The sequence below is a fragment of the Hyaloscypha bicolor genome (assembly GCF_002865645.1).
Source record: "Hyaloscypha bicolor E unplaced genomic scaffold K444scaffold_87, whole genome shotgun sequence".
NCBI classification, from domain to species: Eukaryota; Fungi; Ascomycota; class Leotiomycetes; order Helotiales; family Hyaloscyphaceae; genus Hyaloscypha; species Hyaloscypha bicolor.
The window spans coordinates 2,909,152-2,932,569 of NW_020194589.1; the positions used below are offsets into that span (position 1 = coordinate 2,909,152).

Genomic DNA, 23,418 nt, shown 5'->3' on the forward strand with positions numbered 1-23,418 from the left:
ACATCATCTCGACATCGTCCTTGAAGTCATACGACTTCAAAGATAAACATGATCTCTCTAACTCAACAAACTAGTCACATTCCTTGGCACTATAGACCCTCACTAGCCACGCCGCGCAGGATAAATCCAAAACTCCTGAAAAGTCATACGACTCGGCCACATCCGAATCGAATGCTCGCCTCTCACTCATGGAGCAAGCGAGCAGGAATTAGAGGGGTATAAGTTCGTTTCTTTCTCTGTCAGATCTGGAATTGGCTTTCCACAGATTCTTCTTATATTTCTCCACTCCTCTCCATATTCTCTTCCTCGAGCAAGAACTCGCGTACTTGATTTTGCTGCCTCAGCTGTCCACGCTTCACTGTCCACCCTCCTTGAAGCATATCCCACCAAATATCAAAATGCCATTCTCCTACCACAACCCCGCTCAGGCTCTCGAATCGCGCCGTACCATCGACGGCACCGGCTTCGGGAAAGTAGCCATTATCACCGGCTGCTCCTCTGGCGTCGGTCTCGCCACTACCCAACTCTTCCTCTCCCACCAATTCGAGGTCCTCGGTGTCGACATCGCGGAAATCGACTACGAGAAGATCGATCCTAGGGATCAGGAGAGATTGCATTTCCATCGGGGCGATTTGGCGAAGGAAGGGGAGTGTGATGAGGTTGTAAGGATATGTGTTGCGAAGTTTGGGTGAGTGGCACTTTATCATGTGACTTTTCTTGATTCTCAGATTGCTGCTGGACAGCGATTGTTTTCATGTGCAGATGACGAGGAAGTTTGCCAATTGTGTTATGAAGCATTCTGTTTCGATGTCAAGTAACGTAAACCAACAAAGTGGCTATATCTCCATGCACTACAATTTTAGCATTCAGAAGGAGGACTGGACATATTCTCGGTTATTCAGGGGGCATTTTCTCCTAATTTTGGACCATCATCTTGGGATGGATGTCATATTCCCTTCCACATCTTTCGTGGGCTATATTTCTCAGCAACGGAGGGCTTTCCTTCTCAGTATCACATCAAGTACAACATCTGACTCTCAAACAGACACAAAATCGACGTCCTAGCAAACGTAGCCGGAATAATGGACGCCTACGAAGCGGCCGACAAAATCACAGATTACGAATGGGAGCGCATTCTAACCACAAACCTCACCGTTCCAACCCGCATGATCCGCGCCGTGCTCCCATTCATGAAAGCCAAGCAGTACGGGAGCATCATCAATGTGGCGAGTAAGGCGGCAGTCAGTGGTGCGGCGGCTGGTGTGGCGTACACGACGAGTAAGCATGGGCTGGTCAGTGATTTCAAGTTTTGCGGGAGAAGGAAAAGGCTGATGAGCTACAGCTTGGTGTGACGAAGCATACGGCGTGGAGGTTTCATGAGGAGGGGATTAGATGTAATGCTGTGTTGCCTGGGTGTAAGTGGCTCACTCTCCTGTTCCCCCCCCCCCTACCAACCAACAACAATGTAGCAATCGACACCAACATCTTCTCATCCGTCGGCAAGGAGCATTTCGATGAGGATACTTTCTCCAGACTTCAGTAAGTTGATCTTATTCTTTGGGATGCTGGGGTACTGATTTGACAGACCAATTTGGGAATTGCATAACCCAGCTGGTCAGAAACCGCAGACTACGGCAGGGGAAGTTGCGAGTGTGATCCTGTTCCTGGCTAGCGATCAGGCCAGAGGGATAAATGGCGTCTCGCTGCCGATTGACAGGGCTTGGGGAGTTATTTAAAGCGTAGCTGTTCGAAGCGTTAGGGGGCAATGTCGAGCGGTCTTAGCGTATACGTATCTCATTTTTATCTTTGATTTTCATTTCCGGATAGGATTATTTAGTGGAAAACACATTTCAGAGCAGTGCTCTCAAAGAACGCCCTATCCTTCTCCCATCCCTTAACCACAAAATCTCTCCCAACTTCCACCACCTTCTCAACCTGCTCCTTCGTTCCCCACCCCTGGACTCTCGACCCCCAGCAAATCAAATGCACACCAACATGAATTGCAGTTCTGAACGCAAAATCATCACCAATATTTCCGTAGCCTTGCATGAACGCTTCGATGAGCCATACTCCAGCATCGATATCCTTGAAATGCTTCAGCTCGAAGAGCTCGGCGAACATTTGGCCGAGATCGAATGCAAGAGAAGAGATATGGCTGAGTTCCCAGTCGATGACGAACAATTTAATTGGCGTTTCTTCATCGGTGAGGAGGATGTCTGGGAGTAAGACACTGTCATCGTCAGCCGCCACTGCAAACTTCACGGACGATTAAATGGCACTCACTTTCCACTCCAGAAATCCCCATGGATTAAGCTTCCCTCCTCCGAGTCCAACTCACCCCTAACCCTCTTTCCCAGCGCCTCAAAAGTCTTCCGGCTTCCCTCAAGCAGTTCTGGAAAGTTGTCAATGGTACCAATCAAATTCATCCCATAATTCAAGCGATACTTGAGTTCTAACATCGCAGTATTGCCCTTCATACTCTCTCTCAACTTCTCTTGTTCCGGGGTATTAGCCCATGCGTGGAATTGTCTAGCCCAGAGACCAATGGCGTTACCAAAATGCATGCATTGAGCTTGTGTGAGTGGGTGTTTGAGGACATAGGTTTTCAGATCCAGGGAAGACGGGAGGTCGGAGTAGATCTGTGTGTCGGTTTCGGGGAAGAAATGGTATAGGTGGGGAGTTTGAACTGTGACGCCTTCTCTCAAGACCGGTGGGAGGTCATGGAGTGCTGCGAGGATGGTCTCCTCGAATTCCTGTGTCACGTGTCAACGTTTCTGGTGGCATGCTTGGAGAATGTGGGAACTTACGCAACGAGTGGCTGTCAACTTGAAACTGAAGTTTGATGCCACATATGGCTCGGTATGCTTGATGACAATTGTTCTGGAGCCATCTTCCAAAGGCGTCACGAGGATTCCGCGGTATACAAAATTCGCCGTACCGCCTGAGAGTTTCACGAGGGAGGTACATGCGTATGGAGTGTCTTCGAGGCTCCCTTGAACCTTCTGTGATAACTCGTCTGCGGTTTCTTGAGCCATTGTTTCAATTGAAATCGAATTGATTGAGAACGATTTGGACTGTCAATTGGAAAGAGTGAGAGTAGTGACTCCAACGAGTGAAAAAGTGCGTGTTAATTGGATAGAGAAGCAATTGGGAATGGAGAAAATGTACATCTATCAAGACCTTTAACACAGGCGGGCAAAGTCACTCGCGTGGAAAGTGAGTCATTCCCCTCTCAGGAGATGCTCACGTGCAGGAGCTGAACTCGGGTGACGAACAGCCATCACTTGATTGACGTTGCAGTCGAAAATTTTCCCTTATAATGCAGCTTGGGGGACGTTGCTCATTCCGAGCGTAAAACCACGAGGAAGTTCGTATCCTCTGGTATTGGGAGGACAAAAGAAGGGAGGCGTTGTTGGTAACCAAGGGGATCGATGCGATGCCGAGCTAACCCTACGGAAAGTACGGAAAGTACGGAAAGCCGTAGGATACGTAAGAACCTTGCCCCGCCCCGAGAAGCACGCCTGCAAGTGCCGTCGGCGTTTGCGCCGGATTTAAGTGTTTGTGATGCAACAGTGGGGAGACCTGCAGGGGGCAATGGAGGGAAGGGGGTCGAAGCTGCCAATTCACCAATTATTTAACCACATAACCGGAGCTGTCTCCTGCCATTTCTCGCTGCTTCAAAATTTGAGCTCCTTCAGCTATCCTGCTCTTCTTCTTCTTCTTCCAAATTTGTGTTCTACTTCTCAATTGACCGACCGCAGAAATACAGACAACAATTGTTCGCCCGCCTGTCAACCGCAATGGCAGGGAAAACTGCCCCAAAGATGGAATACACCAGGCTTGGAAACTCAGGACTGAAGATTTCAAAGGTTATTTTTGGTTGCATGTCCCTCGGAACATCTAAATGGCAAGAATGGGTCATCAATGAAGATGCAGCTCTCCCTCTCCTGAAACACGCCTATGACGTTGGTCTCAACACCTGGGATACCGCTGATGTCTATTCGAACGGGAAATCTGAAGAAATTATTGGCAAGGCATTGAAACAATACAATATTCCTCGGAACAAGGTTGTCATCTTAAGCAAATGCTATTTCGGGGTCTCGGACGATGGATCACAGCCTCCGATTGCCGCAGCATCTACGAATGATGGTCTGATGGTCAATCAGGTTGGATTGAGCAGGAAGCACATTTTGGATGCTGTGGACAAGAGTGTTGCTAGATTGGGGACGTACATCGATGTGCTCTAGATTCATAGGCTCGACCGTGACACCCCCAGAGAAGAGATCATGAGAGCATTGAACGATGTGGTGGAGAGTGGCAAGGTTCGATATATCGGAGCTAGCAGTGTAAGTATATTTAAGGAATGAGGAATGGGTAGAAAGCTGACTAGACGCAGATGGCTGCTTGGGAATTCCAAACTTTGCAGAACATCGCCGAAAAGCACGGCTGGCACAAATTTGTCTCAATGCAGAACTACTACAACTTGTTATATCGTGAAGAAGGTAGGCCGATACGCCCATTGCTCAAAGTTTTGATTTGACTTTGTAGAGCGTGAAATGATCCCCTATTGTCGCGATGTTGGAGTGGGGCTTATCCCATGGTCTCCCATCGCTCGAGGGGCTCTCGCACGTCCGTTTGACGACCGAACCACAACCCGCGAGAAGAGCGATAGAATGCTTGCGGCAATGATCAGAGGAAAGGAAACCGAGATTGACAAGCGTGTTATTGGAAGAGTCGAGGAGGTTGCAAAGAAGCACGGCGTCTCGATGACTACCATCGCCACTGCCTGGTGCTTGAGCAAGGATAAGGTCAACCCGATCATCGGATTGAGCAATAAGGAGAGAATCGACCAAGCTGTGGAGAGCGTACAGTTTGCAGACTCGGGTAAGTTGACTGCTGAGGACATTGCATATCTTGAGGAGGGGTATGCTCCGAAGGAGAGACAGGGCTACTAGGCCACTGATTAGATGTCTCGAAGAATCGAAGTTCATGTTCGACACGAAAATAAAATAAAATTGAGTATCTGAGGTCGTTTTAAACTGCTTACTTGAGCTACTTCTGCAAGAAGGGAAATGGCTTCGCCAATCACATGAAGTCTCTACATAAAGGGGGCGGCCGCCAAGATCGCGTCCACATTCCCTTTTGGGATTAAATTTACCCGCATCTCCTCCTTATCGGTTTAGTCCAGCAATGGCACGGGAATGTTGACCAGTGACGAAAGTATAAAACGTCCACACCATTCTGTGCAACACGCAAACTCATCCAAGGTGATGCAGGGCGAGAACTCCTGTTGATTTCCTCCGCATATTCCAGTAAAGGCGCTCCATAACGTAACGCTATCTCCTCGCATGCCAAGGGCCATATCACATAAAAGCTGCGGAAGCCCGCTGTCAAAGTTCCGACCTTCACCGACCTTGCCAAACGGGAGTCACGTGACAATCTTCCTTCAATACTTCGAGCTTTTGGACAAACCGCGAGCATTCCAATAGGTCCTCGAGATCGGGTGGACTCTTGGAATGTTGTCGCTCAGTATTCCTGTTCTGGCGTCTATTGCCATCTCAATCGCTATCATTTACAAGTTCATCTTCTACCCCACCTTTACCTCACCACTCTCCAAAATCCCAAACGCACATTGGTCCTCTTCTATCTCTCCATTTTGGATACTCTGGTCGAGATATAATTGTCAGGAGAATCGGAGGGTTCATGCTGCTCATCTTAAGCATGGATCAGTTGTTCGTCTTGCTCCGAATGAGCTGAGTGTGAATGACGTTGGTGGATTGAGGACCGTGTACGCAGGTGGGTTTGAGAAGGGACAGTGGTACTCGATCTTTGATAACTATGGGTTCGTTGTCTCTTTGGTTAGCAGACTTTGGCGATTAACAAATCCGCAGCGTTCCCTGCATGTTCTCCTCGTGGCACTCTCGAACCCATTCAGCAAGAAAGCGAATGATCTCGAACATCTACTCCAAATCTAATATACACAGCTCTACAGCTCTAGCAGAACAAGCAAAAGTCATACTGTATGGCCGCCTTCTACCGATAATCTCATCCATCTCAGATTCAGCTCGATCGGCAGATGGTATTGACGTTCACGACGTCTGGAATGCAACGACGATGGACTTCATCACAGCCTACCAATTCGGCCTTAAGAACGGAAGCAACTTCCTCAACAACGAGCCATATCGCCGACACTGGTTTGGACTCTACCACAGCCGCAAGACATACACCTTCTTTTCCCAAGAACTTCCCCGCCTGAGCCGATTCTTGAAACACTTCTACATCAATCTCACCCCAACATGGGTCGATGATGCGAACCGAGAACTTGAGGCATGGACTAAAGATCGCTGCGATGCTACATCTGTTTATGTCAATGCTGGAGCTGCGGCCAAGGACTCCGATCCAGCAAATGAGCCCGTCGTCTTCGGCTCTCTACTCTCTGGCATCGAAAAAGAAGAGAAGAAAGGCTCTGAATCCGTGCTCAGCAACACGACACTCAGGTATCCGGAGGCGAGTATAGCAAGCGAAATGATCGACCATCTTGCAGCTGGCCATGAGACTTCTGGAATCACGATGACGTATCTCTCATGGCATTTATCCCAAGATATCGCTCTTCAAGACACTTTACGCAAGGAGCTCCTGACTTTGTCACCGAATATGCTTCTTTCATCGTCCTCTGAGAAGAATATCCCCAGCTCCAAAGATCTCGACGCTCTCCCCGTCCTCCACGCCGTATTAATGGAGACGCTCCGCCTTCGCGCCGCGATCCCAGGCGGTCAGCCACGAATGACGCCCTACCCCTCCTGCAGCCTCGGCCCTTTCACCGACATCCCAGGCGGTGTCCGAGTAGGCGCTCAAGCTCACAGCGTCCACCGCAACGCAGAAGTATATCCCGAGCCAGAGAAATGGGATTATATGCGTTGGATGGGTGCTGAGAATGGATACAGCGAGGAGCAGAAAAGGGAGAGGGATAGGCATTTTTGGGCTTTTAGTAGTGGTGGGCGGATGTGTGTTGGGAGTAATTTTGCAATGTTTGGTATGTTGAAAGTCTTATTTTGAGGAAGACGAAGTGAGGAGAGGAGCTGACAATATACAGAGTTGAAGCTTATTGTCGGGGCGGTGTACTCGAATTTCAGAACATATATTGTGGATGATGAGGGGATTGAGCAGACTGATGGGTATACATGTGGTCCAGCGAGCAATAAGCTCTTCTTAAGTTTTGAGAGAGTTGTTGAGCAGCCTTGAATACGGAAGGCAAATTTGGATGGGATCGATGGCGTCTTAAGCAACTAGATATGAAGAGGATTTAGATACGTTGGAATGGTTGGTTGGCCTTTCTGGAGGATATTGTTAGCGACTTCAAAAGGAGGGGCTCGCTTATGGCTAAGTCATATGCAAATCAATCATTTGATTCATTTACAAGTTGCTTCACTAGGGGGTCGTAATCTATGCCCCTCCATATACCGCTATAGCGCTTTAGAAAATATCTCGTTTATGCGCCCGCTCCCAGGCGAGTTACTTCTCTCTTTTAATTCTTAAGACTAATAGCCTAAGAGACGAGAAGTAAATTTAAAGGAGGGAAATATATTCAAAAGTAGAATGTAAAAATGCATTGTTAGGCCTCTTCAATTAAGAATTCTATAGGTAAAGTAACGTGTTAGATAATACGATTGTGGCGTCACGTGTTTTAGCTTCTTCTTCAGTTAGCACGTTTCACTAGCATGTGATCCTCTTGTATATAGCTTTAGCTTACTATATACTCTCCCTTACCGGTATCACACTCTCTAGCTTTTATTACAACATTGATTGTATGATTAATTAATTGTGCCTACGCAATTGGACCAGAACAATTCATTTCTCACTTACTAGACTACCTTAGAACTAAGGATCAAGAGTGTGTACAAGGGGGGCTTCTATCCTTTCAAACCCCTTTCTTTTATCTTCACTCAGCTTGTACTTAGCTTAGTCAACCAGCAATTACATCATTTTACCATCAATATTGTCATCACCGCAACACTTCCCCCTATTCCTCATGTAATTTATGACAGGCAGAAGTCATTATACTCTCCGACCGAAGCACGGGAGACAATTTTTCTTCTTCCCAATCCTCTGTAGTGAAGTTAGCTAATGTTTTGGGAAGTCTGTTAGGTATATTAGCGGACGACCTACGAATACTTCGTCGAAACCCCTCGCGCCGCTACCTTCGCTACTTTGTCACTTAAACCAACTAAATACCGAGCTCCCCTTCGATGAACCAGAAGATGGCGTTGTCTTTTTGACAAGAACATTGTTGCGCGAGGGCAGCGGAGGGAAATGCCCTTGTATGCGAGTAACGGGCTGCGGCGGCGGAGTTTTGGTCCAAACACTCTGGAGAAGACTCTTCGAATTATTCTGGTTTCTAGGCAGTCGGTGGGGTCTCTCTCGGTACGTTGCCTGATGCGCCTTTGCGGTAATGTTCTTGACATTCTGGAGGTTCTTGCCAAAGTGCTTGAGGGAGTATAGCTGCTTCACCAGTTGGCTGACGCCTGCTTCGTCAAGCGGTTTGAAGTTGGCGTTGTTATTCATGTTGATTGTCAGAATTTTCATCGTTTCCTACAAGCTCTTCGGATTAGTAATTCGTTACAGAATCCAAGCTCAGCATATTCCCATCCTAGAGGAGATCTTGCCTCAAAAAGCTCTTCTGAGCGAGCAAAACACTCTGAGGAAACGAAACACTTACGATGTATTCCGCACGATCAGCCTCGAGAGCCTTGAGTTTGATTTTGTTTCCTCCAACTTCTATCTTATCTTTTTCGGCAGCTATCAAGGAGTCGATGTATGCAATAGTCGCATCGTTGATGGGAGACAACGAGTTCTGCTTCAAAAACATACCGAACTGGGCAGCCGCTTGCTGGATCTGCCTGTGCTCCTGTCCATATTCCATGCCTACTTGTTTAAGCTCTCTAATGGCTGTCTGCCTCAGGGTGACATCACCGGCATTGGCGTTCAATTGCTTTTCGATTTCGCTGTCTGTGACTGTCGCCATCTTTTCAACCAGCTCATACATCACATGTTGATGCTGTTCCCATCTATGTCCACAGCTAGATTTTCTGCACAACTCACCGCTGAATGCCGCGCAGTTCCGAAGTCCAGGGTGGGCGATACTGTCTGGCCGGACGCCCGAGACGTAGCATACAGGATGGCAGTGGGTTACGTAGTTCGTAACAACCGTACCATTGCCATTGCCGTCATCCTTGTATTCAACGCATGAGGCGGCAGTACACACCGTCCGCGGCTTGTCGAGTGTTTTAGGGTGCAGTTGTATTCTTTGCAGTTGGACCCGCTTGCGTAGATTGTTGCCAGTGAGCTGGGTGTTTCCCAATTCTTGCTCTTTATCCGCGCACAGGGCGATGTTGGCGCGAATGGTTTGCGAAATTTCTGCCATGGGCTTTGTAAGCTCGGAAATCAGCTCGCGGGCTCCATTGAGGCTGAGAGTGCTGTTCACAGAATGGGGCGGTTTAGAGTTAAAGTTTTTGACGAGCCGCAAGGCTTCCATCCTGGAGTGTTGCCAGCTACGACGGAAGTCCTCTTCATTGTCCAAGAAGACATTGTTTTTGTAAGCAGCCAGGTAGCGAAAGCTTTCAGAATCGAAACAATATGTGGTATGCGTAGTGAGCGAGAGGCCGACATCAGGATGGTCGCCGAGTAAGGTCTTCAAAGGCCCATACGTGTCACCCGGGGTGTAATTAGAAATGCGTGTGTTGGTGAATCCAAATACCATGTTACTTGAAGCGCTACGATGCAAGTGCTTCAGAAGCTCCTTCAAGCAGTAAATGAAACTGATTGTCAAGCGGGCATTGTTTGATTTGAGTAAGATCAGAATGCCATGTAACTCGTCGTAGTTGCTCAATGTTTGGAGAATATCGGCCATATTCTTGCGATCATAGGCAATGCCCCGCGTGTCCCCGATTCCGGGCGTGTCAATCAAGCGGATGGTTGCAGCGCCTGCCTCGACTGACTGTAAAATTCTTGTCAGCACTATCATTGCAAGCATGAAAAATCGGCGCAGTGGTTTTGGCTCACATGGACAATGGTCTGTTGTGTTGCAGAGGCCCCTTTGCTCCCATCGTTTTCATCAATTCTGGACCCCACCTTGATTTCTGTTTCGACAATCTCGCCATCAGGCCCTTCCCGATCCATTGTCTGTGTTGAGAAGGAGCATGGTATGACCCAAGTAAGACTGTTATGTTGTTTGGCGTCCTCAAGTGTGTCAAATGTCAGATAGTTTACGAAAGCGTTGATGAACGTCGATTTTCCCACACTTTTCCGCACCATACAGTTAGCCCTACCTCTTACAGATATTCTCCAATGCAAATCAAGAAATCAAGGAAACTTTGTTAAATTATACGCACCCTGTTTCGCCGAGGATCAATATGTTTTGATAGTTCGATTGGTCGAGGCTTTGAAGTAAAGTATTCAAGACGTTTGGATCATACTTCGCATACTCTACTCCATGGGTTGAGCCTTTGCACTTGAAGTCGTAATTACTGAAGCTATTTCTCCCGCAGTCGCAGTAGAAGAACTGATCGGAGTATCCGAATTCAATAGGTGCCATGCATTGGGGACATAACCATTCGCAGACTTCCCTCACGTCGCAGTTGTGACCCGGGCAGGCAATCTTAACAAATCGCCGTCTGACTGGCTTCAATATGTCTTCAGTCTCCAGTCCAAACTGGCTGTGCCTTGCGAAACATTTATCAGCCAGGAAGTGTCGCTCTTCTACCAAGTCCGTTGCGGCCTCTCTCCCGTTCTCAAAATGCCGTATGTGTGCTTTCTCTAGCTTGAATCCAGCCGCATCGCAGTCAAATATGGCGATAAAGCAGTTGGGCTGAGCTTTCTGTAGTAGTTCTAGCAGCAAAGCTTGGTTTGATACCCACGATTGCTGATCACCTCTAGCCAGGCTGCTGAAGAATAAAACATATACCTCGCCATCCTTGCGCCTCGAAATTTCCGAATCCAGATCTAGGCCATTGTATCCAATGTAAGTAGCTCCACTTTCAACCATCTTGTCGATGAACTGTAGTTTGGCTTGCTGGGACTCATCGAATATGGCGATCTCCCTCGGCGATGAGGATCCTCGAGCATACTCACCCAGGAGCACGCGAAGTGTCTCCAACTGTGAGTGGCCCTCGCGGACATCCACTAGAACCTGTGCGTATTTTGTTTGCAGAGCAGTTTTGGCATTCTCGAGCTTTTGTTTTTGACTGGCGATACTTCGTATGTGGGTCTCCGGAATGCACCACTTATGTGTCACAACGAACGCTTGGTAGTCATTCCACTTTCGACGACAGAAGTCAAACTCGTCGAGTATCTTGACGAAGTACGTTAGTAGGTCTTGACTTGGTTGTACGTAGGTAACATTTTCCGCCGTTTCCGTCCGAAGAAACACATTGAGTAATGGAATGGGGAGAAGTGTGTAGAAAACTTTGAACGTATTCAAATTAGTAACAATCTTGCCTATCAGGAAGAAAGAGAGTTTTGAACAAGGGTTTGCTCGAAACTTGTTTGAGAATTACAACGCGGAGGATCGACGGTTCTGCCGGAAGGGGAGATTGTACGTACCTGGATTTCCTTTGCCACTGTTTTCATGCTTGATATGAGCTGGAATCACGCTCAGAAATTCGTATGCCTCCTGGAACTTTTGAGAGTCACTCATGAGAATACCATCGTCTAAGATGTCGCTGAAGGCCATAACATCGATTTGTGTGTCGTTATCCGCCAGCCAAGCAACATTTCCTTGAACGATAGGACGTCCAGTTTCCACAGCCTTTTGTAATGCCTGAACCTGGGCCTGGAATCGACTTTTTCTCGTATCTGAGTGAGATCTTGCCATCACGGTGCTCTGGGCTCCCCATTCGATTTCCATTACAATATGTGTGGCATCGTGATTTTCTGCGAACGAAGCGGCCTTGCACTCGTTGACTCCTGGGCTCGCTGGATCCAGCTTTTCTCTGACGGTCAAAATCTGGTGGTGGATAGCTGCATGTAAGATGTGTCTGCTGTCGGTCTTCTCGCCAAGAACTCGACCAGCGCCGTCTGGCACGACAAGCCTGGCGAGGATACTCGCGCCGAAGTCATTGCCAACGCCCATCAACTTGAGGTTGTCTTCGTATGAGTCATTATGAATGACCTTGCAGGTTGTTTTGCCAATGATAGTTTTTGACAGGCTTGCTAGAGGCAGTGCTTTGTCGAAGAGAGATCCGGAGAGGAAGCGCTCATTCCTTGCATCGTACAAAGTTCCTATCGCTGCAACTTGCCCGAACGCTGGGCGCCGTGAGAAATGATTTTCCATGATTGAATTGTTTGAAGATACGTCAGGGGGATTTGTGTCTGGGATGGGAGGATACCACCGACAGCCTCGTTAACATATTCGAAGCTAATCCGATATACAGGTATTCAGTAACTTGGTGCCAAAATCACCCAGTTTGAATCACAGCCACCAACTAATTACGACCCCAAATGCAACATTGGATGCAGTAGCGTGGGCTTTTGGAGCGGCGCCTTGCATTTAAGTTTCGGCGTGTCTGGCATATAAGAGTGCACACCGAAAGTCTTGATCGTGGTTGGTGAGCAATAATGCGGCTGGAGGATGCCTTGGGCTGGGATCCTGGGCGAACCTGCGGGGGGGATGCGGCTGTGCCTGACACGAACGATTGTCACACGAACTCACACGGGAGTGTGCCTTGGGTTTCAGCCTCGAAAAGCCCAAGGCTTTCTTTCCACCACTGTATTTTCATTTGGGGAACAACAAGGCTCTGGGGCGGTTAGCCGTTAGGAAACCCAGAATTGTTTCGTCTCTATTGAAAGGGATCTTAAGGAAACAAGAAGTAGCTCCGTAAGTTTTGAGTGCTTATGCAGACCTGAGGACCCCATGACGTTTGTTCTAGTGCAGTATTTCTGACCTCCGTGAGAAAAGTAGGTTGGGTGGAAAGGTTTGTAGGATTGTAGTCTGTCAGAGAGTGACTATATACATATGGATGCCTAAGGCCATTATGCCGTGGAGTTTTGGACCGCCTGAAGCGGGCTAAAGTACGGATATCGCGGCATAAGCCATGCGACTTCAGCGTATGTGCCCTGTAGTGCCTGTAGCTATAGCGCTCAGACGCTGGAACTTGGAGGTCTTATAGGGCACTTTAGCGATCAAGCCCCTGTACATGCAGGGGCATACCCTAGAAATATCTTTTAATCCCTGAAACGCCTTACAGTGCTCAAGCCTCGATAGGGAATTCTAGCGTCTGCCTCCACTATATTCTGAACCTGTAGTGGACGAATAGTGTATCTCGGCCAGGCATGCCCTGAAGTCGTATGACTTTATGCCCCGATATCCGTAGTCTCGCCCCACCACCCCTGGAAAGCTTGCTCAGCCTCACGATATTAACAAAGTTAAGGAAGACTCTACCTCTCATGACTTCGAAATTTTGCGACGAAAAGTTTTCGACAACCACCGATTCAATGCGATCGAATGATTGCTCCCACACCTCCGCGGATGCCCTATCGTAAGTTAATCAATCTTGCGGTGTCGAAACTGATTGCTCGATTCGGGAGCAGAATTTCAATCCCAAAAGAAATGCAAGAAAATTTCAACACTCAAGAAAGTGTCGAAGTTCAAGTGGGATCAGAATATTTTGAATATCTTCATCATCAACAAGACTCTGTCTACAAGGCCTCAGACTACTGTCGGCGTAGATTCGCACCTGAGTCAAAGTACGAGGAGGAGGCTATCATTCTCAACGGCTTTAAGCCTTTGATTTTTGAGATTTCCTTGCAATGGATCAGCAATCCTGCTCGAAGAATCGCTTATGATCCTGATGGCCTGCCACAAGAACCATGGTTGTCGAACGCCGCAACAATATGGCTCTTGGGGAAGACGCTGCAATGTTCCAATGACTTCGATAGATATACACTATCGCAGTTCATTCAAACCTGCGCATTTATAGCATTCGGGCCGTGGGAATTGATCGAAAAGGGGGCGACCAAAGGTTCTCTTTGTCGATTCAGCGATCACTGGATTACTTGGAACCACCAGCTGGTTGGCCCGGAACCCAACGAGTATTCTGGACTCCGTGCAGCTAGAACAGCACTCACTGCGCCGGTCAGAGATCCAAGAACATTTGATATTGAACATTGGTACTCTGAATGTGGGAAGTATATGCGTCCAAGATGTCTTCATGACCCGATTGCACGTCTCGAGAAAAGTAATGAGGCCAAACGACCAAAGCCAAGACCACCGGCTGAATAGAGTCGCTTCCACAGAATTGCGACACGAAGTTTATCTTACCGCTGATTCTGTGGATACATAGAAGTTAATGCAAGCAGCGTGCTCAACGCTACGGCAGTGTTTGATCTGCAGCACTGCCCACCTCGCCAGCTCTCAAATTACCACGGTGCGACCTGGATTCTGCAAAGTTGTGCGCTTGGGCTGTTGTATTTACCAGATATTCAAAGAGTCAGGTGATGGGAATAAGCTCTCCAACAACATTGCGGAGTTTGAAGACCTATAAAACGTTGCTGCTGTAACCCAATTGAGTGTTGTGACGAGCGCGTCCGCCTCGGAGCATGCTATGTCTGATAGTTAGATATCGCAACGAAGTCTTCAACAAGGATATAATGTATTATTCTTACCATAAATCGTTCTAATGACTTAAGTAGACTAATGGTTCAACTTAAGTCTATCTTTTCTGACTCCTACTGCTTGACCATCTTTGCGATTACCTCAGATCCATTGATATCGACCACAAAATCAACCATCTTCTCACTCTCACGGATCTCTTCGTCAACCTCGAGATAGACTTCGACAAGAGTGTCTTCCAACTTCCTAGCGCCCATAATCAAACTCCGAGCACCAAGGTCAGAATGATATTCCGCCTCGGCCAAAATACGACACACCGACGCATCTTTGCGGATCTTCAACCTTACATTTCCAAGAAGCTGCTCCTTTGGGCCTGGTACAAGATTTACAGGTCCCCGGACCTTTTGGCCTAATTCAAGGAGGAATTTGTGCACGATTACCGCTTGCTCTCCGGGGGAAAAGGGCAGGAACGGGAGGAAGTCCGAGATTCGACCTGTGACTGGAGACTACAGCATCGACCATTAGCACACTCTTTCTCTTTGAACGAAATTCCCAAAGCCTTTCAAGTGTAGAATTTGAAACTTACTCCAAATTGGGAAAGGAAGTCTTCCTTTATCGCTTTCGAGAGACTCTTCATCAACCGGAGCTTCTCGCTATCGTCGTCATCTTCGAAAATTGGTTTATGGTGCAGTTTGCAGAAGTTTTGAATCGTTAAATCCAATGCGTTCGTAGCCAAAATCCAGACTGTCTTGGAGCAGTCGATCTGTTTGAGGTCACGGCGATCCTGGTACTCCCCTAAAGGTGGCATCAGCAGGGGTATTCAGAATGGATAGTGGATACTTACCATTATCAAAGGGAACCAATAAAGCTTGATGTATATCAGTCGTGGTCTTCTCAAACTCGTCGAGGAATACGATACACCTCTTCCCCGCATTCTTGGCCAGGAAATTGTTCAACGGGGTTCCATGTTCGGCTCCAACATAGGGATTTCGCGGACCGAACAATTCTATCTCTCGGTTGTAGATGGTGCAATCGACGATTTCGAGATCCAAACTCATCAAATGCCCGAGTCGCCTCGCAAGTTCAGTCTTTCCGTGACCACTGGGCCCTGCGAAGACCATTACCAAAGGTCTTTTAGTCGGCACCATCATGTAGTTTAGTAGTTTTTGGAAAAGTCGGTTCGTGGCCATTGTCTGACCAATCAAGAAATACGGGATTCCGAGAAGTGCTTCGGCATTCCTCAGCTTGGCAACTTGCTTGTGGCGACTCGAGGGTTTCTTCGTCTTAGATGCACGCTCGAGGTAATAGCGTTGAGTGATATTAGCTGTTCGGGCAAGCTTTGCTCTTGCGGCAGGAGTACACCAAGAGTTAGTCTTGTCTTCCATGTCGTTCTTCAAGCTTTCGTCGCTGGGGCCGTTGTCGGGAAGATCTTGGATAAATGGTGTGTAAAACGATGAAGGGATGACTTCGGGGGCCGCACCGAGACTCAGGAGTGTTGACACCGTGAGTGTGGTATCAGTGTCGAGCTGTTCGCTATTCATGATAGCGAAAGCGAGGAGAGGAACCTTTGAAGCGCAGTGGATAGCTGAAACGTCTGCGCCAAATTCATGCCACCTTCGGATCAGGGTTTCATTGTTTGTTCCCACAGCGAAGAAGATTGACGGGAACCCTTCCAGCGTGTCGCAGAGATGTCTTCGTATAACGTCCGAGTCATAATACGCTAGATACTCTGTCACAAAACGGATGTCTATTCCATGTTGAATAGCACCAACTAAATCCCGCAGACTGAAGCCATCATTACCTTCTCCCACTCCAGGTGTTAAACTTGGTGGTGGGGGGATCTCTGGAAGAATGAAATTCCATTCCGGCTCCTTGACATCTTCCACCATTGGATTTTCGGGTTGAGGGGCGCTACAGGCTGGATCCTCGATGACGAGGTCTTCTAAAACTAGCTGTGGAAAGGAAGGTTCTTTGAGGACTAGCTTGGGAATAGTCGGTGGCTCGGTGAAAGACTCTGTAGCTATCGGCTCCATCTCTGGCCAACTGTTTGACCGGGACGCTAGATGAGAAGCAATTTCAGGGGTGGATGCAGAGGTCCCATCTTGGATGGGATGGGAAGATTTCTGGGCTGGCTGAGGGCTGGTGGGGCTGGTGGGATTCTGTTTGGTATCATCGCTCTCATTCTTTGGCAAGCTTACGCTTCGCAGGTTCTGAGGCTTTTTAGGAGGTGGTGGACGCTTTGCCAGAGCTTTTTCACTGCTTGGAGGAACCTCACCCGGAGAGGGCGTGATGAGCGTCAGGTCGTCATCAGAGCTCTCATCAGAAAGAAAATCAAAGTCATATTCCTGAGGAGGTTGGTGTATCTGCGTCTCTGGGGGAGCTGTTGGGACTCCATAGAGTGTCTCGATATCGTGGCGAAGTTTCGCTTCCTCCACATTGTTGCTACACTGCTGTTGAACGAATGAGCCTGTGAAACAATCGATAAGGAGCATACGGAAGACTTCACTTTCAGCAATCTCATTGCGGCCCCCTCACTACAATGACAAGCGTTCATCACATCGTGAACTTTGGTAGTGTCCGGAGACTCGTTCTCATGTGCCGAAGGCAACATCGACAAAGACATCTTCACAATGACAGTATAAGCAGAACTCTGGCGCTGGAGTTATCAAACTGCTTCAAAGAAAGGTCCTTCATCGCAAAAGTATGTAGATGATGATCCAGCGAATAGAACTTGGATTCGGACAAGGCAGACTACCCGGCGCTTTCATTATTGAGGCTGAAGACTCCGCTCGAGATCAGGCTGTTTTCAAGACATGGCTTGTTTAAGCGCCACATTGTAAGACTCGGACACGGCAGATACGAACATCGTGGCACGAATGAAATGGTGCTTGACTCAGCCCCGCAGATAGCAGACCGTAAATAATTTACGGAGCAAATAGTGGCGCTGAAGTAGTGGGGGTTTCTCGGAAATTTCCAAAGCCTTCGAACTTGCACTCACATTTCGAAAAGACAACCAAGCTTTTTGAAGCACACAAAATGACTACCCGAGACCGCGATCAATTATTCCCAAATGGCCCAGGCTTTGACCATGGAAGCTCCACCCTCCTCTCCAAGTCGAATACTGTGGTGCCTCGCAGTAGTACCTTATCCCCGCAAATTCGAACCGAGAACCAGGCTGTTGGAGCTGCACATCAGATGGAGAAACAGCAATCCCTCAGCAGCCCGCCAAGTGCCAAGGGCCTGAGATCACGGCGGATGCTGGAAAATTTGGTAGCAGAGAATTCTCGTTTGAGAACTGTGGAGACAATCCAGTCCCGCCAGGCAGACGTACTAGACAGGATGGTGACGGATCTTGTCAAGACCAAGTCGGAACTTCGAGCGAAGGACGTTAGACTTTCCGGCCAGCAGGGCGTCATCGAGGAGCAAAGCACAGAGTTGGAACAGTTGCGACATGATGTCAGCAATATGTCCGCGGAGCTTCAAGGCACGCGGCTCGCACAAAACGATACCCAAAAATCCGCCAAGTTACAAGAAGCGATCGGTCAACTGACAACTGAAATGCGAGAGAAAGATCTACAATTGAGAGAGAAGGACCAGATTCTGCGGGAGCGAGAGTTTGAGCTTTGTGCTATGAGAGGCCAGCTCGATCAGGAGCAGAAACAACGTAGAAAAGATGTGGTAGAAATACAGGAGCTTCAGGATATGATCAACGATCAGGATCATACCCAAAGGACGAGGGACGACTCCCAACTCGAGACCGAGCGTTTCAGGGCGGAAGCTCTCCAGCAAGAAGTGCAGCACCTGAAGATAGCACATGCCTCGGCACTGTCAGAGATTAACACTTGGAACACTAGGATTCAACAATATCATGACGAATTGAGCCAGTCTAAAGCCACACAAGACGCGGCACAATCTGCCATCGACGCTGAAAGAGCAAGGAGTCAGCAGTATCTCCAAGAAATCGACCAACGGAACGTCGTGCATAAACAGCTGCAATCTCAAATAGAAGCCCGGGAAGCGAAAATGCAAGAGCTGACTCAAGAGCTGAACAACCTCCAAGCATCATTCCAGAGGGCTGTCGCCGAGACGAGAGACAGATCACAAGCACAAGAACAGCTCGAAGCCTCGCATGCGAATGACCTCGCCGAGGCTCGCAGCATGACGAAATTCTTCAAGAAGAATAGCGAGGCTTCAGCAAGGAGGGCCAGGGCGCTCGAGGCAGAAATTCAGAGCCTGAAGCAAACGCTGCAGAGAAATCGCGAGGTACAGGAAGATGGTACGACTAATGCTGCACTGCAAGGTGGCAACTTCTCGGAGCCCCCTGGTGCGTGGCCTGATATGGATATACAACGCAGCTCTCCTAGCTTACGACGAAAGCCACTGGCTATTCCTAGCATGTATTAAGGGACCGGCAAGAAAGTATTGAAGACCAAGAAAAGGTGGGCGGATTGAAAAGGGCTTGGATGAGGGTGCCATCATTGTAGATATTCAGGATTGCCAATTTGGAGTCGGCGTTAGGATGTAGGTTGTTAATGAAATGAACGATTTCGAAAGAACTGTCTGTACCGCGAAAGCTCTTTTTGTTCTTGTAAGTCTAGATCACCATGATTCCACTTCAGCATCAGAACCTGAACGGTAGCTCCTCGAAGACCGTCTATGCACTCTTCGCGGAATTCCGGACGACGTCTGGGCGAAAGTTGAATGCTCCTTGCATACTTGCCATCACAAGTCAATACTAGATGAATAAGTGCCGGATGGCGTTCAGCCCCGAGACCATCGTCCGGAATTCGACTCTGAGTTCTGATTAAACTCTGTGATAAAGGTCGCCAACGACGCCAACTGAAAGCTCGATCTAAGCGCCAAAATTTTGAGTGAGAGTACGAGAGTAATCGCCAACCCCCCTGGCCTTCGAATTATATGGGCATGCCGAAATGAGCTCCGTCATCCGTACTAGCCACCCCAGCATTGCAACAATCGAGGAGAAGGAGTACATCGCTTCCCATATCTTCGAGTACACTCTGGACACTACTCCATTTGATTGTGAGGCACTTCGTTATCTTGTTATTTCCCCCCCCCAAAAAAATTAGACTCATGAAGTGAACAAAATATGGACAGTACAACCGACTAATTGGAGAGGAGAATGCATACCTTATCCATGAAAGTAGCCTGTTGCTAGTGAACTGCCCATGTCCAGCATGGAAAAAAATTCTCAAATCATCCTTAGTATTACCACCTTTCCTCGCAGATTCCATAGTCTTCTGATTCACTTCCGCTTTAGGTAAGGTATAGATATGAAGTTTAATATCTAAGTGCGGTGAGGTAATGTGATAAAATGTCTCTACTATTTAAACATTTATTTACTGTTATTTGTTATCACTTCGCTTAAAAAAGGGGTCGCTTCCTAATCAGGATAAAAAACCACATTGATAAAGAAATATGCAAAATAGCAAGAGTGATATGAATGCTCAAGCTGTTCTTTAGAATTTGAAGCTTTAATTTTTAAGAACAGAGTGAAAACGGGGCAATCTGTCACTGTCCTGAACAATTGAAATCTTACAATTTGCGCTGTTTTCCGAAGGAAGTTTGTTCCATATGAAGTCATGATAGTTTCTTTGATACTTTTCCTTTCTTATAATTATTAGTTATCTTCCACACCATAATTATTCATCAAACTATCCTGACAACCAAAATGAGTAACGCGGTCTGTCAGTTGCCATACACGTGATTCTCCCCTTTTGGTTAGCTCAGCTGCAGAGACATATAAACCCTCCGCTGAACCGCACTTCTTGCACTTTAGATATCTCAATCTGTATCAACTTTACCCTCATATTTTGAAGCTTAATTACATGCCAAATACTGCCTTGTTCATGCACTTGTCACGGTCTCCCCCGCCTTCACAGAGTTCAAGTCACTCCCAGAAGAGCTCCGCCTATTAGTCTAGGAGCAAGCCATCAATATCATCGAGCCGGCGCTTGTGGTCAGCAATACACATCTGAGTCATGGAATGCTACAGGTCGCTGGCCAAATTTGATAAAGATGATCACGTGGTGGGATCCAATTTACATGAAAGCCTGACAAGGCAAAAATACGAAGGCGGGCGGCATTAAAAATCGCCCAATTCGCTAAGCGAGGGCGGGCACAACCTTGACTCTCGCAATATAAAAATTCCCGTAATTCCGTATTATATTTAATTATTGAGAAAATTCCATAAAAGCTAGATATGCTTCTTTTCTACCTCACAAAGTTATTTTAAAGAGTTTCAGGGGTTGCATTGAGATTTGGTGTGATTTTCCAAAGGCAGCGATTTTGGTGTTCCTCGCTTTTTAGCGGATGGACAATTTTTAATGCCGCCCTCCTTCGTAGGCCGTCAGCGCATTGACCAGAGAAAGCGCAGGGATTGGACGGGTGGCTGACGCCTCGTCCCTGAAAAATTTGAGCCGCAAGTGTCGGATGCAAGTAGCGTGCGTTCTGAAGCCGCGCCAGGGGAGAGATAATTGGGAGAGAGGATAGGAATCGATTGATGGTGTGCGAGGAGTGATAATTGCAGCTAGCTCACCTCGCTAAGGAAAGCACATCCACGGGGAGAGATGGTATAAGAAGGCAGCCTCCCGCTCGCTTTCCCGCTCGCAGTTCCAACTTCTTTCCTACCAAGCATCTACGACGCAGGCCCGATTTCTAAGATGTCATCTACCAAAGCCAGAGCAGCGTAAATATCGAGTATCACGTGATAATCAGATATAATATCGTGGAGACACCGGGAAAGAGTATGTTGGGGTTACCGGGCAGCGAGGGTCGGAAGAATAGGATCTTGCTGAAGGTGGAGAAGGCGGCTTGGTACATGTTGAAATATTGTCGGGAAGAGGAGAGAATTAGGTGTGGTCTTGGGCGGGTATTCGAAAGTGGAATCTGTCATGTTCGGCCATCGAATTATTCATTTTATTTGCATTGGACAGGTAAATGTAAAGAGCTCGAACATCTGGCAAACCGGCTAGAAGCCACCATTCAAGGATCGGCTGCACAGGAAGTGGCTCTCGGCCCCATCATCTAAGCGTCCCAGCCAGTTCATAACGAGTTGTCGGTTGCTCCATCTCACTTCGCTCTAACCTGTCGTTTCCTTTAAGTATCCAATTACGCAACGGTGGAGATGAGCCGTTGAAATTAACACCGCTATCAGATGCCGCTGCTTTCTTCCTGTATCTCCGGATGCAAAACAAGGAGACAAAAAGGGCGCAAAGTCCCAGCACAGCTAAGGAGACCCCGACACCAATGGCCGCTCTCACTCCTGTGCTCAGACCGCCTGTGCTGGGTGTTTGGGATGACGTGGGCGAGACTGTCGGCCCGGTACTGGTTGCTAATGATAGTATACTTGAGGAAGAACTGGCCGTCGAAGATGGTGCGAAGATATATCCGTTGAGTTGGACCCCGAAAACACTCGCTCCTTCAGACGAAATGGTTGCACTAGCTGTATGCAGACTTGAGGTCAAGTCAATGTAAGTTAACACTTGACCAACAGACAGAGGCGAATTGCATTGCCCAAGGGTTCCACTATCCTTTGTGCCCTCAAACGTATAGCTTCTAGGAACGCAGTTAGCCATTACGCAACCATACTGCAAGTCCAGGCACAAACTTACGAAGGGCAGCATCCAACAAAAGTGCTTATATCATTGACGACACTGGAAGTAGCTGTGGTGTAACCTCCAGGGCAGACAAAGGGGCCGAGGCTTGTGTGAGTCAGAAGCGGAGTGGTAGTTGATTGAGACCACCACGCAGTCGCAAAAGGTGGGAGACAGGTCAGCGATCTGTCAATACTCATCCCGTAATAGGGATCGTAGGCAATCGCTAGCGCCCCGTTCGCCCCCATTTGAGAATAGATACCGCCTGTAGCGCATTCCGCGACCGATGGCCAAGTAGAGGTGAGCGGTAGCCATGAGGTAACAATGCCTCCATTTGTCTCTGGAGGATGCACTGCGACCGAAGTCATATTTGGACGACGCGAAGTGCGGGAAGCGGGAAGCGGGAGGTGGGAGCACAGGCGGAGACAGAAACGAGGGAATAGCTCGTGTGACAAACGGGCACCGGCAATCTTTAGTACTGTACTGTACAGTCTGTATTGTACAGTACAGTACTCTGCCGCCCAACCCCTCCCCCGGAAGGAATGGTTTGGCGTCGCCAGGGTATGGGAAAGTACAGTAAGCTTTAAAGCGTTGCGTGCTGGCGCGAGAGCGGGGCTGTGGAACGCCCTGTGCCCTATGTTGGGGAAAATGTAAAACGAACCCCTGGCCCACTCCCTGCTCCCCCTGCTCCCCCTGGGTGTCGATTAGGGGCGTCGATGGCAGAATCTTTTTTTGGCTTAGCGCTCGGCATTCATCCAGATGCCCATCATGGTGCCACAAGCACTGCCAACAAGACGATCTATCATTCTCTATACCGTTGGTGCCATAATTCTCCTCTGCTTGTGGCTACCTTTCAAACCGTCGTCTTTTCGTATCGGCTCCTCCCAGACTACAGAAACTCCCCCGCCGCACCCCGACCTGTAGAAGTTCCTATTATTGCGAATAATGTCGCCGCGATTATCGAAAGCCGCCTTCTTGATCGAGTGGTGCCACTCTTACTTCACTTCTTATCAGTCATATTCCTTCCTGTTTCACTTCACAGCGCTTAAGGCCGGAATGCTCGTTCCGGCCGGGTTCTTAAAACACCAACCTCGGTACACTCAAAACAACAGTCGGCAGGCTCGGCTCGACTACCGGGCGATAAGAAATCCACAATCTGGGCTGCTCGGGAATCGGGATTCTGATGCAGTTGTCGTCGAT

General features: G+C 48.2%; 9 protein-coding genes across 9 annotated transcripts; 5 read left to right on the top strand and 4 right to left on the bottom strand.

Annotated features, from left to right (window-relative positions):
• Positions 1 to 236: 236 nt before the first annotated feature.
• K444DRAFT_591352 (NAD(P)-binding protein) lies at positions 237 to 1,736 on the top strand (the record flags this gene model as incomplete). The annotated part of the gene is made up of 5 exons (XM_024878189.1): positions 237 to 688; positions 1,046 to 1,292; positions 1,343 to 1,415; positions 1,470 to 1,539; positions 1,586 to 1,736. Exons 1-5 carry the CDS (start codon positions 399 to 401, stop codon positions 1,734 to 1,736), a joined length of 831 nt encoding a protein of 276 aa, XP_024736104.1. The 5' UTR covers positions 237 to 398.
• A 97-nt stretch (positions 1,737 to 1,833) lies between these two features.
• Positions 1,834 to 3,035, bottom strand: K444DRAFT_531386 (uncharacterized protein; the record flags this gene model as incomplete). Its single annotated transcript, XM_024874975.1, has 3 exons — positions 1,834 to 2,230; positions 2,284 to 2,753; positions 2,808 to 3,035. 3 exons carry the CDS (start codon positions 3,033 to 3,035, stop codon positions 1,834 to 1,836), a joined length of 1,095 nt encoding a protein of 364 aa, XP_024736105.1.
• A 765-nt stretch (positions 3,036 to 3,800) lies between these two features.
• On the top strand, positions 3,801 to 5,028 carry K444DRAFT_653359 (aldo-keto reductase-like protein; the record flags this gene model as incomplete). The annotated part of the gene is made up of 4 exons (XM_024885873.1): positions 3,801 to 4,228; positions 4,277 to 4,346; positions 4,397 to 4,502; positions 4,549 to 5,028. The coding sequence occupies 4 exons, from the start codon at positions 3,801 to 3,803 to the stop codon at positions 4,953 to 4,955; spliced, it is 1,011 nt and encodes a 336-aa protein (XP_024736106.1). The 3' UTR covers positions 4,956 to 5,028.
• Positions 5,029 to 5,272: 244 nt separating this feature from the next.
• Positions 5,273 to 7,500, top strand: K444DRAFT_613994 (cytochrome P450). The gene is made up of 3 exons (XM_024880451.1): positions 5,273 to 5,842; positions 5,892 to 7,033; positions 7,094 to 7,500. Exons 1-3 carry the CDS (start codon positions 5,517 to 5,519, stop codon positions 7,240 to 7,242), a joined length of 1,617 nt encoding a protein of 538 aa, XP_024736107.1. The 5' UTR covers positions 5,273 to 5,516; the 3' UTR covers positions 7,243 to 7,500.
• Positions 7,501 to 7,801: 301 nt separating this feature from the next.
• K444DRAFT_563390 (uncharacterized protein) lies at positions 7,802 to 12,502 on the bottom strand. Its single transcript, XM_024877024.1, has 6 exons — positions 11,599 to 12,502; positions 10,389 to 11,460; positions 10,060 to 10,297; positions 8,717 to 9,994; positions 8,167 to 8,589; positions 7,802 to 8,106 (listed from the first exon to the last, which is right to left on the bottom strand). The coding sequence occupies exons 1-5, from the start codon at positions 12,326 to 12,328 to the stop codon at positions 8,212 to 8,214; spliced, it is 3,696 nt and encodes a 1,231-aa protein (XP_024736108.1). The 5' UTR covers positions 12,329 to 12,502; the 3' UTR covers positions 7,802 to 8,106; positions 8,167 to 8,211.
• Positions 12,503 to 13,603: 1,101 nt separating this feature from the next.
• On the top strand, positions 13,604 to 14,275 carry K444DRAFT_630819 (uncharacterized protein; the record flags this gene model as incomplete). Its single annotated transcript, XM_024883265.1, has 1 exon — positions 13,604 to 14,275. One exon carries the CDS (start codon positions 13,604 to 13,606, stop codon positions 14,273 to 14,275), a length of 672 nt encoding a protein of 223 aa, XP_024736109.1.
• A 191-nt stretch (positions 14,276 to 14,466) lies between these two features.
• On the bottom strand, positions 14,467 to 17,434 carry K444DRAFT_427211 (P-loop containing nucleoside triphosphate hydrolase protein). The gene is made up of 5 exons (XM_024872745.1): positions 17,112 to 17,434; positions 15,450 to 17,052; positions 15,192 to 15,400; positions 14,659 to 15,111; positions 14,467 to 14,595 (listed from the first exon to the last, which is right to left on the bottom strand). The coding sequence occupies exons 1-4, from the start codon at positions 17,226 to 17,228 to the stop codon at positions 14,722 to 14,724; spliced, it is 2,319 nt and encodes a 772-aa protein (XP_024736110.1). The 5' UTR covers positions 17,229 to 17,434; the 3' UTR covers positions 14,467 to 14,595; positions 14,659 to 14,721.
• A 42-nt stretch (positions 17,435 to 17,476) lies between these two features.
• Positions 17,477 to 19,256, top strand: K444DRAFT_613998 (uncharacterized protein). The gene has a single exon (XM_024880452.1). The coding sequence runs from the start codon at positions 17,642 to 17,644 to the stop codon at positions 19,007 to 19,009; it is 1,368 nt and encodes a 455-aa protein (XP_024736111.1). The 5' UTR covers positions 17,477 to 17,641; the 3' UTR covers positions 19,010 to 19,256.
• Positions 19,257 to 21,463: 2,207 nt separating this feature from the next.
• K444DRAFT_664331 (uncharacterized protein) lies at positions 21,464 to 23,065 on the bottom strand. The gene is made up of 2 exons (XM_024886943.1): positions 22,237 to 23,065; positions 21,464 to 22,180 (listed from the first exon to the last, which is right to left on the bottom strand). Exons 1-2 carry the CDS (start codon positions 22,584 to 22,586, stop codon positions 21,646 to 21,648), a joined length of 885 nt encoding a protein of 294 aa, XP_024736112.1. The 5' UTR covers positions 22,587 to 23,065; the 3' UTR covers positions 21,464 to 21,645.
• Between the last annotated feature and the right edge of the window lie 353 nt (positions 23,066 to 23,418).